Source organism: Diachasma alloeum, unplaced genomic scaffold (assembly GCF_001412515.2).
Source record: "Diachasma alloeum isolate Michigan unplaced genomic scaffold, Dall2.0 Dall_scaffold_01374, whole genome shotgun sequence".
NCBI lineage: Eukaryota > Metazoa > Arthropoda > Insecta > Hymenoptera > Braconidae > Diachasma > Diachasma alloeum.
This window is the reverse complement of record NW_021681477.1, coordinates 51,185-68,712: the sequence shown is the minus strand read 5'-3', so window position 1 is coordinate 68,712 and position 17,528 is coordinate 51,185. Positions and strand designations below refer to the sequence as shown.

The 17,528-nt window shown below is 39.0% G+C and overlaps 1 protein-coding gene across 1 annotated transcript; it reads left to right on the top strand.

The window, feature by feature from the left end:
• The first annotated feature begins 683 nt into the window (after window positions 1–683).
• LOC107046434 (dentin sialophosphoprotein) lies at window positions 684–16,607 on the top strand. The gene is made up of 3 exons (XM_015269046.1): window positions 684–856; window positions 3,255–3,585; window positions 10,625–16,607. The coding sequence occupies exons 1-3, from the start codon at window positions 811–813 to the stop codon at window positions 16,374–16,376; spliced, it is 6,129 nt and encodes a 2,042-aa protein (XP_015124532.1). The 5' UTR covers window positions 684–810; the 3' UTR covers window positions 16,377–16,607.
• The last annotated feature ends 921 nt before the right edge of the window (window positions 16,608–17,528 follow it).

Sequence of the window (17,528 nt, the reverse complement as noted above, 5' to 3'; positions counted from 1 at the left end):
TAATATTTTAGCAACTCTACCATTCGTTAATAATTAACGAATCTCGTTGGGAATAAATGAATCATTCTATCAGTGCACTCGTGCACAAAAAAGCACTTTACCCCCTGCCGCTCCGAACAGTGAATTCGACAGGTATCACAAAAAATTAGATGTGTTGCACGTGCGAGAAAAGTATTTTGAAACTCGTGGGATTATATCACTCGCCTTTGGCTCGTGCTATAAACCTCCCACGAGCCCAAAAACACTTCCGCAATCGTATCGAAATATATTAATTTTGTCATAACGGACGTAGGCAGCCGGAAAGCGCTGCCTTACGGCCGGAATGACGAAACAGTATATTTCGTAACGAGTGCAAAAAAGTGTTTTTTGGCGAGTGGGATAATCCCACGAGCTAAAAAACATTTTTTCAGGAGTTACGAACAATATTTTTCATCACAATGTGGCGGAAATTGTCACAGCGTGATGAAAAAGACTATTTCGTTTACTTTTCGTTTAGGAGTAAAGAAAAAGGTACTTTTCGGCATGAGCTGAATGTAGCAGCAGTGTAAAAAAAAGTTCCCCACCACCTTAATTGCTATGACGCCCGCAAGGTGGCGCCAGGGGAATTATTCCGGAATCAGTGCAGTCGAGAACCGCGCGGGAGACACCGGCGAACAACTGCGAACAACCAACAGTCGCTATTCCACCCAGAGCTAGCAACACGTGTTTTCTTGATACAGCGGATATTTTGCGATTCAGTTTTTTAAACAAAAACGATCAAGTAACAAAAGATAATCATCGAGATAAATGTGTTTCATCGAGTATTGAAAAATGCCACGAGGTACCAAGGAATCCGAGGATGATCTCGAGCCCAGAGGTGAGAGTGTCCATTGAGGCTGTAACGGTTTTTGCCTCTTTGTTTTCCCATTTTTCGTCGCCTGAAAATTGTCGTTGAGATTGTTCATCAGTTTATTCATCTACGTTTTCTCCCAAATAATTCAGTCGTCAACATTAAACACTTTTTGGACTTCAGGCATTTTTTATCAATTGTCATTTTGTTTATTTCTATTTTACTTGTTTTTATTTAACTATTACATTTTTTACATTTGTTTAATTTTTTCTTTTCATTTTTTTTAAATATTTTGATAATTATTTGACAATTTTCGTCGAGGCATTCACATTCACGTTGACATTTATGAACATTCAAAATTTTTATGATTAAAAAAATTGTAGTCCAATTTTTTTTGTATTCTTCCGATGTTTCCCTCTTTCGACAAGCATAAACATTGAAAATTTCCCAGGACTCGATCATTTAAAAAAAATATTTTCTATAAAAATTTTTCAATAATTTCACGGACAACAAAGGATTTTATAGAAAAGCTTAGTGAATCCCCTAGAAAATTCTACTGGATTTCAATTGAATTTCTGAAAGAAATTCTGATTAGTTTTTCACCGACTTCGCTGTTTTGCTATGCATTTTTTATTCAATAAAAATGTTCAATGGAAAGTATTTGATGCATAAAATTAGTAGAATTTGATATTCTATGCAATTTATTCTATTGAGATATCAATATTAAGTTTCCCATTTTTTTTGTGATATATTATTCGTTTTTTTTCGAAATTGTCTTACATAAGGGATCAATCGAAATTCATGAATTTTTTCATATGCATAGACTTTAGTAAGCTCTAGTCAATTACACCAATTAAAATTCAATTTTCCATACAGATTTGAAAAATTGATGTTTCTCCAAAAATTAATTTTCAATGATCACTCAAAAATTGTTATCAAAATGGAATTAGTCATCCCTGGCAAAACAGTCCGATTATTTCCGACTGGGTGATAAAAAATGAATCGGCGTTAATGATGTTTCTGTCTTTGCCCGTTAAATTCCGATTGGCTGGTAGGTAGAGTTTGGAGTTTGAGAAAATTATGAGAATTAATAGGATCAAGGGTATGTGGCCGTTATCGTCCGATTACTTTCCGAAAAAGTGGTTGATAGATCTCATATTGCTCATGTAAATCTTTAATATTTATTGCTCATTTAAATATCTATATGCATAATGTGAGATCTATCAACCACTTTTTTGGAAAGTAATCGGACGATAACGGCTACATACCCTTGTTCCCATTAATTCTCATAATTTTCTCAAACTCCAAACTCTACCTACCAGCCAATCGGAATTTAACGGGCAAAGACAGAAACATCATTAACGCCGATTCATTTTTTATCACCCAGTCGGAAATAATCGGACTGTTTTGCCAGGGATGACTAATTCCATTTTGATANGGCTCAAAGAAATTGATAACAATATTCTTTTGATTCTATCAGAATATGATGAGGGTCACACAATTCGTTGTTGAGTTACAGCACATTGTTTTTCCGATTTAAAAGAGAAAATCTGTTTTTTTCATGATTACTGAAAGAATCATCAGTAATATCACTTAAATTCAGGACTTAAAAAGTATATTTCAGTGCCTTCTTAATCAAGTTAAAAAATGGTGAGAACAGCATCATTGCTTATCAAGTTACACAATACCGTCATGTGCTTTTTATAACAAAATCTCTATCTCTTTTAAACTGAGGTACCAGTGTAAAAAGAATATCAACACAGTTACGAAAATGTGTTGAGTAGGGATAATCCCCAAGGACTATATGAATTGTATCGCAGAATATTGACGAGCAGTAGTCGTTCACGCGCCTTGACAACAATCGGGCCAATTTATACAAAGTAAATTGCTGAATAAACTATTCCGATTAAAATGGATTTGAAACGTTTTATTATTTATTAGAATTCAGTTTGAACCTTTTAGAACTCTTATTACACCAGTCTATTATGTTGAATACTTATTCATATTGATTCATGGTCTCGACTAACTTCTGATAGAGCCTGGGTTAAACGCTGTCTAAATTCCGAATAAACCCTGATTAAATGACGGCTATACCCTGATTGAACATTGATTGAACCTTGAATAAACTCGGACTGAAAACGTATTCGAGGCTTGAGAGGGTCTGAATCTCTGAATATAGAATTATTTGACAGAACAAAATAATACACAAAATTTTAATGACATTTCAATTGATGATAGTACTATGGCATGAAAAAATAGAAGAGAATGGCGAAATAAAAATAACAAAAAAGAGAATTCATTCGAAACCAAATTGCTAATTTATTTGCACCAATAACTATACTCATTTACAAAAAAAAAAATGCAATTATCCACTTGTTTGTCTTAGTGTTGGTTTTGAAATTTGACAATAATTCTGTGATTTTAGCCCGACGAACACGAGCAACAGCCCACTCAGTCACAAATTCCCCCCTGCGTCGTAGCACGAGGAACAGACAGACGACAAAAGATGATTCATCACCAGAGTCTGTGACGAGTGATGCTGGGCCATCGACGAGGACGAGGAGACGTAGAACACCGACATTGGAGTCGATGCAGGCCGAGCCGGTGAGGAGCTTGAGGTCCAGGAAGACGTCGACCACATCTGATGTCTCCGAGACCACTGAGAGCGAAACAGGGGGTGAAGGGAAAAAGAGGACCACAAGAAAGAGCTTGGTGGCACCCTTGGGCATTGAAACACCCATCGAAGCCAGATTGAGGTATTTCAGGAGGTTTTTTGGGGACTAGAGAGTTTTTGCTCGCATTCTGAGGAGTTAGAGATGGAGAAAAAATTGTTATGGGATGTCGTTTGAGGTTTTGGGGGATTATTGTAGGAGAGTTAAATGGAAATAGTGATTGGAATGGTTTATTATGATGAAATACTTCATTGATTCATTTTTATAGAAGTGAAATAAAGAAGGAAAATTGTTTTTTTTTTCAACAAAAATTTATTATTTGGAACAGATGGAGAAATTCGATTTTTTATATAATTTATTAACTTATTAATATAATTTTTTTGTTGTAAAAAAATTATATTTCTTAATTATAGAGATGGTGGAGTAGTGGCATTGAATACGAAATATTATTTAGTCAGTTAGAATGATCAACTTGAAAAGACTTTCATCGCCATTAACTTCTCCAAGTCGTATTGTTACTTAATCGAGCTTTATCGAAACACTCACACAAACTAGATTGAGATATTTCATTAGTTTTTTTTCTAAATTAGAGCGTTTTTGCTCGATTTCTGAGGACTCAGGGATGGAAAAACGTTGTTATGGAACGTTGAGGTTTTGCGGCATTATTGTATGAGAATTGAATGGAAATGCTCAGATTGAGGATCACAAAGGTTAGATTAAGGGTCTAAATAAGGGTCATGGGGGTTAGCAACTAAGGGTTACCAGCCTCAAAATCATGAGGAGTATAATGAGGGTCAGATTAAGGGTCACAAGGGTCATATGGGTGTTGACGAGCGGAGCGAGTAGGAGGCGTAGCCCCCTAGTTATTATTATAAAAATTTTCGAAATGTTTGAAGAAAAGAAAGGGCTCCATTGTGAAAAACAAAACATTTTTTCTCATTTTTTCGATTTTTCATCAATTTTTTCGATCTTTGCATTGCTGCAAACATTTTGAAAGCTTCAAGATGTTCAAATGGCTCACTCGAAGTACTATCATCTATGAAAAAATCCTATGGAGAATTCGAACATTTTCTACAGGATTTTTCAGATAGGATTTCCTATAGGATTTCTTATAGGATATTCTTTAAGATTTTCAATAGGATTTCCTATGAAATTTAGGGTCATAACGGTCAAAAAGAGGGTCAAAAGGGTCATATAAGGATCATATCCAGGTCATATGAAGGTCATGTGGGGATCATGTGGGGGTCATATGGGAGTCATATAAGGGTCATGTGTGGGTTATCTACGAGTCACATGAGGGTTACATAGGGACATACGAGGGTCATACAAAGGTCATAGGAGACTCATGCGGAGCAAATTACCGCCATGTGACCCCCATATAATCCCTATATAGCCTCCATGTAACTCCTATGGGACCCCATATGACCCTGATATGATTCCCATATGACCCCCATATGACCCTCCTATGATCCCTATTGGATTATGTGTAGGAATACTCAATAAAAACACATTAGTTTTATTCTTCAAAGTAAAACTCTTTAATGATCGCACGCAGAAGGTATATCTTTCTCCAACGAAGTCTCTAGGACGACTAACTAAAAGTCATGAGAGTTTTCACTCTCTGGACCCATTTGACAAAAGGCCCTTGTTTCAATTTTCTTCAGCCTCTCCTTTGTGACTCACCATGAGGACTGTTTTTCTTCACGTCTCTATTTTCTAAGAAAAGCCATAAATGTCACCCTGAGTGTTTGGGTGGAAAAGAGAAAATGTTTAACTAAACTAAGAAATTAATTTTTGTATTCAGGCATGAATTCCAACACGCCCCCTCAAAAATTAATCTATTAACCTTAACTAGTTTTATCATATAAAATGTGTACATCAAAAAATATTACTGGATTGAGATACACCTTCTTTATGCCTTCTGGGAATACTGTGTATAGCGCTACAAACTGATCAGGTGAAAAACCCAGGGAAAAACCTGATCGCCCTATACAAGTCATATATATCAACTTATCATCTAAATACATTGTTTTAAACTATGTCACTTTAAACATAAATTCTTCCTGAATTCCAAGAACCCTGCCGATGGGAGTGACTTCGTTAATCCATCTGCTAATTGCTTCCCTGTTGGAATATAAACCAATTTGATTACATTCTTTGCAACTTGTTCTCGAGAGAAATGATATTTTATGTCAATATGCTTGGATCTCTTGTGGCTTGACGGATTACTGGCAATACTAATACATCCGGTATTATCTTCATAAATTATAATTGGTTGATTAATTTCAATATTTATACTAATTGCAAGTGATTTGAGCCATAATGCTTCCCTCACTGCTTCGAATAAAGCCATATACTCTGCTTCAGTGGATGAAGCTGCAACAGAGGTTTGCCTTCTTGTATTCCAGCATATTGTACATTGTTCGAATAGTTTGAATAAGTATCCTGTGGTACTCTTTCTATCCGAACTATCATTTCCTCCCCAATTGGAATCAACATACCCTGTCAAAATGTCATTGTAATTACTTCTTTCATAGACCAATTGCAAATCTTTTGACCCTTTTAAATAACGCAAAACTCTCTTGAGGCATTTCCAAAGAACCTCATTATTATTATTCATGTATCGACTCAATATATTAACAACAATACTCAAATCTGGTCGAGTACAAACCATCAAGTACATTAAACATCCAATGACACTTCGACAAGGTGCATTACAATTCTCTTCAGAATTCAAACCTTCATAATCAACATTACTCTCCATAGGAGTATTCACTTGATTACAATCATGCATATTAAATTTAGTTAATATTGCTTCAATATAACTACTCTGATCAAGAGTTATTTTATCATCAGACCTTGTAATTCTAATTCCCAGAAAAAGCTTGATCTCGTTCAGATCTACCATTTTAAAACGCTCCATCAAATATCCCTTCAGACTGTTCATTGTTTCTTGCTCTTTCGTGACTAACACCAGATCATCGACATACAAGACTGCATAAATATTTCGTGTTATGTCACCTTTATCCAAAATATAAATACATTTATCAACTGGAGAATTCTGGAATCCTTTTTCAACGAGAGCTTTATCAAATTCTTCAAACCAGCACCTGGCTGCTTGCTTCAATCCATACAACGATTTATTTAATTTACAAACATAATTTTGATCATTTTCAATACCCTCGGGAACATTCATATATATTTCTTCTTTTAAATTGCCATTCAGGAATGCAGTTTTAACATCCATGTGATGAATTAATAAATTGAATTGATTAGCAAAAGCAATAATAAATCGAAAACTTGCAATTCGTGCTACTGGGGCAAATGTCTCATTATAATCGATTAAATATTTTTGACTGAATCCCTTAGCTACGAGACGAGCTTTATATTTGACGGGATTCCCATGTTCATCATGCTTGATTGCGAATACCCATTTACAACCAACAATATTTTTGTTTTCAGGTCTTGGCACTAAACTCCATGTGTTGTTTGCCAATAAGGAATTAATTTCATCCTGAATCGCGTGTTCCCATTTTTCTTTATCGTCTCTATTTTTAATTTCATGATAAAGGGTAGGGATATCATTAATGATGGATTGAGCATTCATGAAACAGTCTTCCGGTATATTCTTTTCATCATAAGAAATATGTGGCCGTTTTTTCAATCGGTCACTTCTTCTCGGTTCTGAAGTCATTCGTTTCAAATTATCTTTCTTTACCAAACTATCGAGGCTATTATCATTACTTGATTCACCTCCAATTGTCATTTCTGATTTGTCATTATTAGATTGATCATTATTTCTTACTGATTTTGAACTATTGTCAGAAAGATCAGTTTTACTGTGCTGAGACGCTTTTGTTGATTTAGAGAAACTATTAAAATCATCAATATTCACTGGAGTTTCACTTACAACTCCTTCAGGCATTCTTTCAGCCCTATTAGGCACTTTTTCAGCCTCATCAAATTCATCAATATTGCAATTATCTGATTTCTCAATATCAGATTTTGCTGGAGGTTTTATTTTAACTCCTTTCGGCATTCTTTCAGCCTCAGGGGGCACTATTTCAGCTCCACTATGCCCTATTCCAGGCCTTGACTGCAAAAATTTAGTTTCATCTACAATAACGTCTCGCACTACAGAATATTTTTCTGTTTCAACATCAAACACACGATAACCATTCGGTTCATATCCCATCAGTATTCCTTTCCACGATTTTTCATCGAATTTACCTTTACTGATTTTATCATGCACATAAACAGTGGAACCGAATATTCTCAAATATTTAATCTGTGGCTTCTTATTATGCCACATTTCAAATGGTGTTTTGTTTTCTTTTATAGCTTTCGTGGGTGTTCTATTTATCAAATACGTGGCTGTAAGAACAGCATCACCCCAAAAAATCTTTTCTAAACAAGCACCAGATATAAGTGTCCGAGCCTTCTCCGTTATTGTCCGATTCATCCTCTCGGCTACGCCATTTAATTGCGGAGTTCTCGGTACCGTTAAGTGAAAACTAATTCCTCTCTCCCGACAAAAATTTTTCATATCATTTGACAAATATTCTCTCCCATTATCGGAGTATAAATTTACTATTTTCAAATTGAAATGAGCTTCGCTTTTAGTAACAAAGTCTCGAAAAACCAAAAATAAATCTGATTTTTGTGTCATCAAATATGTAACACAATAATGCGTGTACTGATCAATAAATGTCGCGAAATAGTTTTTATTGTCAACTGTCGGAGGAGTAATCGGCCCACAAATATCTGTATGTACAATGAATAACGGTCTGTCTATATGAGACTTATCTTTAGCCTTATTGAATGGCAACCGCGCTTGTTTTCCTTTAATGCAAGGCTCACACAAATCATCATTTGGTGTGATTTGTTTAATCAACTCTATGTCATCAATCATTTCTTTGTTTTTCAATTCTAAAAATTTATTTCTACCAATATGTCCCAAGCGTTGATGCCAAACTTCATAATTAATTTTATTATTAGATGCTTGATTAGCTAACTTTACCCTTTGAGAGATAACCGCAAACTCGAGAGCGGTCAATCCATTGACGGATTGACTTTCCATGATCACTTGATCATCTTTTAAAATTCCTACCTTTTCTGGTCCAAAAATTACCGTAAATCCAGCCTTACGCATTTTCGGAACAGAGAGTAGATTGTGGGGTAAATCAGGCGAGTACAGGACATCCTTAAGTTCTCCCTGGAAACCTTTGTTGCTTGTCACCCGCAGCGTACCCCTTTTTGTTGCCGTGATGAAAACACCCTTCTTTGCAACAGTAATTTGTGTTGGGATCTCCAGGTCTTCAAAATCTGTCACCAGGTCTAAACGATTTATGATGTGGTCTGTGGCCCCAGAGTCGAGGAGAAAAACAATTTTTTTCTGTGTTTCCTCAAATGCCACATGTTCAAGAGCCATAAAAGCGAAACTCGATTTGAAGACGTTTGAAGCCGAGGGCTGCTCGACCTGCATTATTTGTGCAGTGTTTTTATTTTGCCTGTTTTTAGTGTATTCTTGTTGTCTTTTGTGATGAATACAATCTTTAATTTGATGCCCTGGCCTTCCACAATGATAACACTTGATTCCAATCGATTTATTTTGTCCTTTGAATTTATTCGGTCTTTTGGGTTTTTGTCGAAAATGCTTTTGATTTTTCTTATCACTTTCATTTCTGACACTTGCATTTTGGGCTTGAGCTTGAAGAATTTTACTACTGGTATCTCGACTTTCATTTGTTAATTTTACTTCTTGATCCAGCAGTCGTGTTTTAACAAATTCCAAGCTCAATGCATCCTCTGATAAAGTCTCTATTGCCGTAACTACACCATCGTATGCATTTGGCATTGTCAATAACAAATGTGCGATCTTGTCCATCTCTTCTAATTTAGCACCGGCTGTGATTAATTCACTAATCAAGTCATCAAAATTCACAAAATGTTTCAACAGGGTTGTCTCGCCCTCCAGTTTCAGTGCAAGTAACTTCTTTCTCAGTGCAAGTTGAGTCGCAAGGCTTTTCCTCAAATATAATTTGTCCAATTTTTCAAAAATGTCTCTTGCCTTGGTTTCATTTGTGACAAAACCCAAAAATGAATCACTTAAATAATTAACAATCACACTTGTGGCAGTACTGTCCAATTTCTTCCACTCTGCAGTTACATAATTAGGAACTGGTTCACTAATCACTTTTATTACACCGAGTTCAGTGAGTAAAGCATAAATCCTGAATCTCCAAACATTATATTTTTCACCATCGAACAACTTAATGTTTCTCCTATCGCTTTTCAACGACGTAGACATTTTAATTCACTTTTTAATAACTCAAAATAAGAAAAACTTGACCATAATAGAAAGAAATTAACTACTATAAAACGCGGAGTATCCTGGGCCCATAACCTATTGGATTATGTGTAGGAATACTCAATAAAAACACATTAGTTTTATTCTTCAAAGTAAAACTCTTTAATGATCGCACGCAGAAGGTATATCTTTCTCCAACGAAGTCTCTAGGACGACTAACTAAAAGTCATGAGAGTTTTCACTCTCTGGACCCATTTGACAAAAGGCCCTTGTTTCAATTTTCTTCAGCCTCTCCTTTGTGACTCACCATGAGGACTGTTTTTCTTCACGTCTCTATTTTCTAAGAAAAGCCATAAATGTCACCCTGAGTGTTTGGGTGGAAAAGAGAAAATGTTTAACTAAACTAAGAAATTAATTTTTGTATTCAGGCATGAATTCCAACAATCCCCATATACCCTTCAATAACCCTAATATACCCTTTAGGACCCATATATGACCCCCATATGACACGTTTGACGCTCATTGTGACCCTTATGCCCCTAAATTTTATAGGAAATCCTATTGAAAATCTCATATGAAATCTACAGGAAATCCTATCCGGAAAATCCTATAGGAAATGTTCAACTTCTCCATAGGATTTCCTATAAATATGCTGCAGAAAATCCTATAGGATTTTTTCATAGTGTATACTCTGGAGATAATCCAAAATAAAGACTTTCAAAATGTTGTACATTTTTCGATTTACCCCATCGTGCCCCGGCTCCCCCTAATCCACCCAAGCCTTGAATCTAAACAAATTTCCTCTCCCAACAGACGAACCACCAGAGCAGGCTCTGAATCAAAATCAATTTCCCCGATGGTCCGTCTGACTCGTCGCACACGTGCGTCCTCAGTGGACCCAGACACAACAAAGGACCGTTCTCCCACGACGCCCTCCACGCCCCTCCGCAGTGGCAAGCAACGAGCCTCGGTGCTCCCCTCGGAGCTCCCAGTCGTCGAGGAAATCGAGAAGCACCCCAAGGCCCTCCTCCCCGAGGACGAAGACGTCTTCCTGATGGAGTCCACCCCCTCCCAGCCCGCTGCCCCTTCCCCGAGCACCCCCCTGCCCCAGAAGCCCGGGCCAGCCCCAGTCGAAGAAACCCGCGAGTCCCTGGAGGCCTCCCTGGAGGCGCTGATCACCTTCACGACCCCTAAAACCCCTCCGAAATCCTCGGACAGTCGTCAGGAGATGATGGACAACGCCAGTGACAATGCCCTGAAGGACCTCCCCAAGGTCCTGGTGGAGAAAGCGCACCTGGAGACGAGTCCGGGGAACAAGGAGAACGAGAAGGCCCCCAGGATCACCTCGGAGCGTCCCCTGAAGTTCTTCAGGGCCGCCAGCACAGATCGAAAGTCCCAGAGCTCAACCGTCCTGGAGTGTCTGGAGGTGGACTCACGTTCAAATATCGACAATAAGCTCTCGAAATCAAGTACTCCAGGTTCAAAACTGATGGAGAAGGTGATCACCATGGAGAGCGATCTCGCTGACAAAGGACTGGAGGAGAAGGAGGATTCAATCATCTTCGTTGATGACACCGACACTGATGAGGCGCCTCTCGAGGTTTTCAGGAACGATAAATCCTCGGAGAAGCCTCTGAATGACGATGAGATCATCATCGCTGCTGTTGGCAATGACGAGATGTCTCCCTGCAAGTCGCAGACTCCTGAGGACGATGGACCTGGGGAGGATTCGAAACCTGAAGTGCCCAAGGAGAGCTCTGAGGGAGTTGAGCAGGAGGAGGACCCGGTGGAGGCCCAGCTCAAGAACCTCTTCAGGGATATTCCAGCTGAGGAGTGGCAAAGTGGGAGTTGCAAGTCTCCGGTGAACGTCGAGGATGAGGAGAAGAGCGACACAGGCTCGGATATCGTGCTTGTGGGATGGTCTGCTGATGAGAATGAACTCGAGGAGAAGGCGAAGGAGAACTTCAGCTACGATTCTGATGACATTGTTGTCATGCAGAAGAGGAAGGAGATGTCTGCTAGGGAGAAGGCCACACTGGAGGAGGTGGGGGAGGATACTGAAATGGATGACGAGGGAAACTTGCAGAGGAAGTCTGGGAAGTCGTCGAGGAAGTCAACTGATGACGTTGGAGCGCCTGGGGGAAAAAACAGAAAGAGTGCCTCGAGGAGATCTCTGGAGACGGAGACGGATTCTGACGAGGGAGAATGCACAAATCCAGATCTTGAGGAGGAACTGAATAAATCTAGGGAACTGATTTATAGATTCGAATCAGGAATCATTGATTTTTCAGAGGATTTCGAGAAGTTTAAGAGAAAGTCTCGAGTTGTTGGACAGGGGAAGAAATCAGATGCTGAGGAAAGTGGGGAGTCCAGGAAGAGTCGTTTGTGGATGTGGAAGTCTCTTGGAAGACGTGGAGATGACGACCAGGAAGAGAAATCTGAAGTTGCAGAGGGTCTAGATCAGTCTGGGAAAAGTATTTCTTCTGAATTGAGAAAGTCTCTGGGGAAATCGAACAGTCCAGTGGGAGATAATGATGAAGCTATGGACGTTGATGTGGATGGTGACGAAGAGATGTCGAGACCTGAGTCCGATCCAAGAGAAATTCAAATGGAAGTTCCGTCTGACGACGAGTCAATTGAAGTCGATAAACCAGAGGATGAGAAGAGAAATGCAAGACATTCTGAAACCCCTCTGTCACCGTCAAAGAAAATGCCAGTGCTTGAGCGTCAGCCCACATCACCACGTAATGCGGAGGAAATCATGAAGAAATGTCCAGAAAAATCGAGGAAGAGTCTCTCAAGAAAATCCATACATGAAGGAAAAAATCCAGTTGAGCAGAAGGAAAAAGAAGATTCTATAGTAGATGAAGAAGACACATCACCAAAGATTCAGGATGGTGTTGATAAATCGACGAGGAGTGCCAATCAGTCAGGATTACGAGTTTCTCTTTCTAAGATTCAGACTCCAGTGAAACAAAAGCAATCATCTTCGTTGGAAGAAGATAGAGGACCATCAGTCCAAGATAAATCGGAGAGTATCACCTCGAGGAAGTCACTACCTGTCTCGAAGACTCCCCTAAAACTCCAGCAAAACGACGAAAAATTCTCTTCTGAGGATGAAGATCCTGAAGAGATCACCAGGAAATTCAATAAATCGAAGGGAGTCTTGGCTCAATCCTGCGAGAAAGCAGAATCATCATCTTTGGAGGAAAAAACTGAACTAACGGGTAATGAAGATGCCCCAGAAGTTAAGAAGACCCTTGAAAAATCCAGGAGCCTCAGAACATTATTGAGGCAACCGCAATCAAATGGAGATGATGAGAAAACTTCTCAAAAAAGAAATTCTCTCACAGTCGAGAAATCATCATCAGAGGAAAAAGAAGATGAGCAAGAAGATGATGAAGGGACTCCAGAGGTTGAAGAGGGCCTCAATAAATCCGAGAAGAGTCTCAGGAGATCATTGACTCAATCAAAAACAAATGAAGATGATGAGAAAACTTCTCTTCAGAAGCGGAAATCTCTCGCAGTTGAGAAATCATCAGATGAAGATGATGATGAAGAGACTCCAGAGGTTGAAGAGGGCCTCAATCAATCCGAGAAGAGTCTCAGGAGATCATTGACTCAATCAAAAACAAATGACGATGAAGAGAAAACTTCTCTTCAGAAGCGGAAATGTCTCGCAGTTGAAAAATCATCAAATGAAGAAGATGATGAAGAGACCCCCGAGGTTGAAGAGGGCTTCAACAAATCCAAGAAGAGTCTCAGAATATCATCAACTCAACCAAAAGAAAATGAAGGTGATGAAAAAACTTCTCAGAAGCGAAAATCTCTCGCAGTGGAAGAATTTTCATCAGAAGAGGAAGAAGATGAAGAAACCCCAGAGGTTGAGGAGACTCTTGATAAATCGAGGAAGAGCCTGAGGAAATCATTGACTCAGTCAAAACAAAATGGAAATGAAGACTCTGAAAATTCTGGTAAAACTTCAGAAGAGAAAGATGATGATGATGACGATGATGATGAAGACACTCCAGAAATTGAAGAGCTCAAAAAAACCTGGAGAAACCTGAGAAGATCTTTAAGTAAATCAAATATTCCATTAAAACAAGAAGAAGATGAAGAATCTGAAGAATCAGAGAAAACTTCTCAAAAGCGAAAATCTCTCACTGTTGAAAAATCATCTTCAGAAGAGGAAGAAAATGATGAAGAAACCCCAGGGGTTGAAGAGACTCTTAACAAATCCAGGAAGAGCCTCAGAAAATCATTGATTGAATCCCAAACTCCATCCAAGCAAAATGAAGATGAATCCAAAAAATCTCCGAAAACTTCTCAAAAGCGAAGATCTCTTACAATCGAAAAATCGTCATCATCAGAAGAGGAAGAAGATGAAGCCCCAGAGGTTGAAGAGCCCCTCAACAAATCTTTGAAGAGCCTCAGAAAATCATTGAATGAATCCAAAACTCCATCCAAGCAAAATGAAAATGAAAGTGAAAAATCCAAAAAATCTTCTCCCCAAAAGCGAATATCTCTCGTAGTTGAAAAGTCATCATCAGACGAAGATGAAGAAACCCCAGAGGTTGAAGAGGCCCTCAACGAATCCACGAAAAATCTGAGATCACTGATCAAATCCAAAACTCCATCCAAGCAAAATGAAGATGAAACATCCAAAAAATCTCCTAAACCTTCTCCCCAAAAGCGAAAATCTCTCACAATCGAATCATCATCATTATCAGAAGATGCCGAAAAAGAGCTTGAAGATAACGTCGAGGGGAAGCGAAGTGTGTCGACGCAAGTCCAGGTGAATTCAAACTCAGAGTCTGACGAAGACATTGACTCTGACGTCGAGCAATCGAGGGTCGTTTCTTCTCTGTTCTTCGGTGAAGACTCAGATTCTAGCGACTCTGACGTAAACTCCGACATCGCGAGGGAGTACAATTTGAATGGAGCCAGTTCTGAGGAGCACTCGGACGATGACGTCCCTGGAGACGACCTCAATGGGTCTGATAACGTCGACGGGAAGCGAAGTGTGTCGACGCAAGTCCAGGTGAATTCTAACTCAGAGTCTGACGAAGACATTGACTCTGACGTCGAGCAATCGAGGGTCGTTTCTTCTCTGTTCTTCGGTGAAGGCTCAGATTCTAGCGACTCTGACATAAACTCCGACATCGAGAGGGAGTACAATTTGAATGGAGCCAGTTCTGAGGAGCACTCGGACGATGACGTCACTGGAGACGACCTCAATGGGTCTGACTTCGAAGAGGCTTCTGATAAAGAAGACGCGGGAGAGGAGTTCGATGATTTCATCAATGACGATGATCATGATGATGAAGAGGAAGAAGAAGAAGATGAAACCCTAGGAATCGACGAGGAAGAAGAGTCAGAGGTGTCCGTTTCGCCCCCAAAACCCACCAAAAAAGATCATGAGAAGTTGAATCTGAGGGCTAACAAGAATCTCAATGAACTGGAGGACACGTCTGTGAAGAAGCCGAAGAGCTCGACCTCAGAGGTGCTCAGGACCCCGAAACCATCGACCCCAGGTGTTCCCAAGGCCTCAGAGAAACCCAAGCAAACTCCAAAGTCACTCCCCCCTTTGAAAAAGCCAAAGTTAGCAAAGAAATCAGAGATGAACCTCACGATGATCCGGGATGATTCAGAGTTAGCAGACACCAGACTGTTGATGAAAGAGAAGTTGAATGACTCGATGCCAATCCTGAAGATGAAGAGGATGTCCTGTAAGAGGAGTGACCTGGAGATTCTTCCTGAGGATAAGTCAGATGAGGTGAAGGAGGGGAAGAAGAAGAAAAAATCGAAATCGAATAAGCACAAGATTCCTGAAGGAGACGATCCTGAGGAGATCGAGGAAGTGAATCTGGAAGTCAGTGATAAGAAATCTAAGAAGAAGAAGAAGAAGCTGAACAGCTCAGAGAAAATGAGTTTCAGCCCCAGCAGAAATGAATCGACGAAACGAAAGAAGAATAAGGAAATCGATGTTGAGATGAATCCTGAAGTGCCAAAACCGAAGAAGAAGAAGATTCAGGTGGTGAAATTAGTTGACAGTGACTCTGACGACGAGCCTGAGGTGCTGTCCTTCAGTCAGGGTCGGGGACAGGCGCTGGCAGCCTTGAAGAGAGAGCAGGAGAGCATCAGGGCGACCAAAGAAGCTAAAAGTCAGAAGAAGATTAAGGGGAATTCAGGGAATTCCAGTGTTATCCCCAGGAAAACGATCAAACGACTGCCTGAGGAGACCCTTGACAACCTCTCCGACGTGCCTCTGAGGCCCAAGAAGAAGAGGAAGATCAATCATGACGTCTTTATGCCCACGAGAACCATGTTCGATGACGAGAACAAAAAACCCAGGAGCATGAATATTGATGATGAATTCATGCCTCTCAGCTTGTCTGGGGGCACGACTACCTTTGAAGTCGTCAGTTTGAGGAAGAAGAAGGAGAGGAAGACCTCGAGCCGCAGTTTCAGGGAGAGGATGATGAATAGAGTCAGTCGTCAACCCATTTCTGCGTTCATGGTTCATCAGCAGAAGCTCCAAGCCTCTGGCAAGAATAAGTATTGAGGAAGAGTTTTGTTTTTGGGGGATTGTCGAAGGGATGAGCATTCTCAGGGGTAAATTTTAGGGGCTTTTCTTTTGGAGGAGTTTTGGTTTCAATTAATAGAAGAGAGGAAATTAATTTATGTTTATTTTGGTTAATGTTGATCAGGAAAACGGGGGGAGCACGTATAAAAAAATTCAATAGAAAACCTTTGCGCGAATTCGCTAGAAAATTCTATTGGAATTCTCTAGAAATTGTATGGGGAATCCATTAAAATTCTAGAGAATTCTCGTTAAAATTCTATTTGTTTTTTGCACAGATTGTATTAGATATTTGATAGGAAAAAGTCAATAGATTTCGATTTTTCTGTTTGATTTTTTCGTTTGAGATATTTTCTAGTAAAATTATTCGGCACGGATTTTCCAAGTTTTTTTCGCTATATTTTGTTTTGTTTTGCATTACAGGATCCGAGTGAAAAAAACTTGGAAAATTTATGCCAAAGTATTCTTACAGAAAAAATTCCAAGAGAATATTCATATAGAAAAATCGAAATTTATTGACTTTTTCCTATCAAATATCTCATAGAATCAGCGCAAAAACCAACTAGAATTTTAATGAGAATTCCCTAGAATTTCAATAGAATCCCAATAGATTTTTCTAGCGAATTCGCTCAGTTTTCTATTGAATTCTTTTATACATGAGGGTTGATTGATATTTGGTTTTACTTCGTTGTTCGTGGGGTTTTCTTGGAAGTAAATGGGAGCCAAGGGAAATGTCGAGAGTTTTTTTTTGTGCAGAATACAATTTTTTACAGGAAATGATTTTTTTTTCTTAGGTTCAATAGCGAAGGGGTAAAATGGTTCAAGTTTAAGTTTAGATTTTGATTATTGGCCAGTTTTCAATGAATATCTCCGAATCTAGGTGAGATAGCAAAATTTTTGTTCATACCTTTTTTATAGCCCTCCATTCGCTCTACAAAAACGGTTATTACCAGATTTTCGTTATCTCTCTTAGATTCGCAGATATTACTAAAAAACTCGGCTGAGGCTTACATCGACGTAAACCGTTTTATCGGTTCATGACTGAATTATCTATTGAGGAATCTGAAATCTACTTTTATGTTATTAATCAGGTAATTATCTCATTTATTAATCGTTTTGATATTTCTGATGTAA

Bases quoted from the DNA above. Each gene is read 5' to 3' on its own strand.
- LOC107046434 (XM_015269046.1), top strand. From the start codon at position 811: ATGCCACGAGGTACCAAGGAATCCGAGGATGATCTCGAGCCCAGAG. The intron at 857-3,254 runs GTGAGAGTGTCC...CTGTGATTTTAG, and splicing joins GGATGATCTCGAGCCCAGAG to CCCGACGAACACGAGCAACA. The intron at 3,586-10,624 runs GTATTTCAGGAG...CTCTCCCAACAG, and splicing joins CCCATCGAAGCCAGATTGAG to ACGAACCACCAGAGCAGGCT.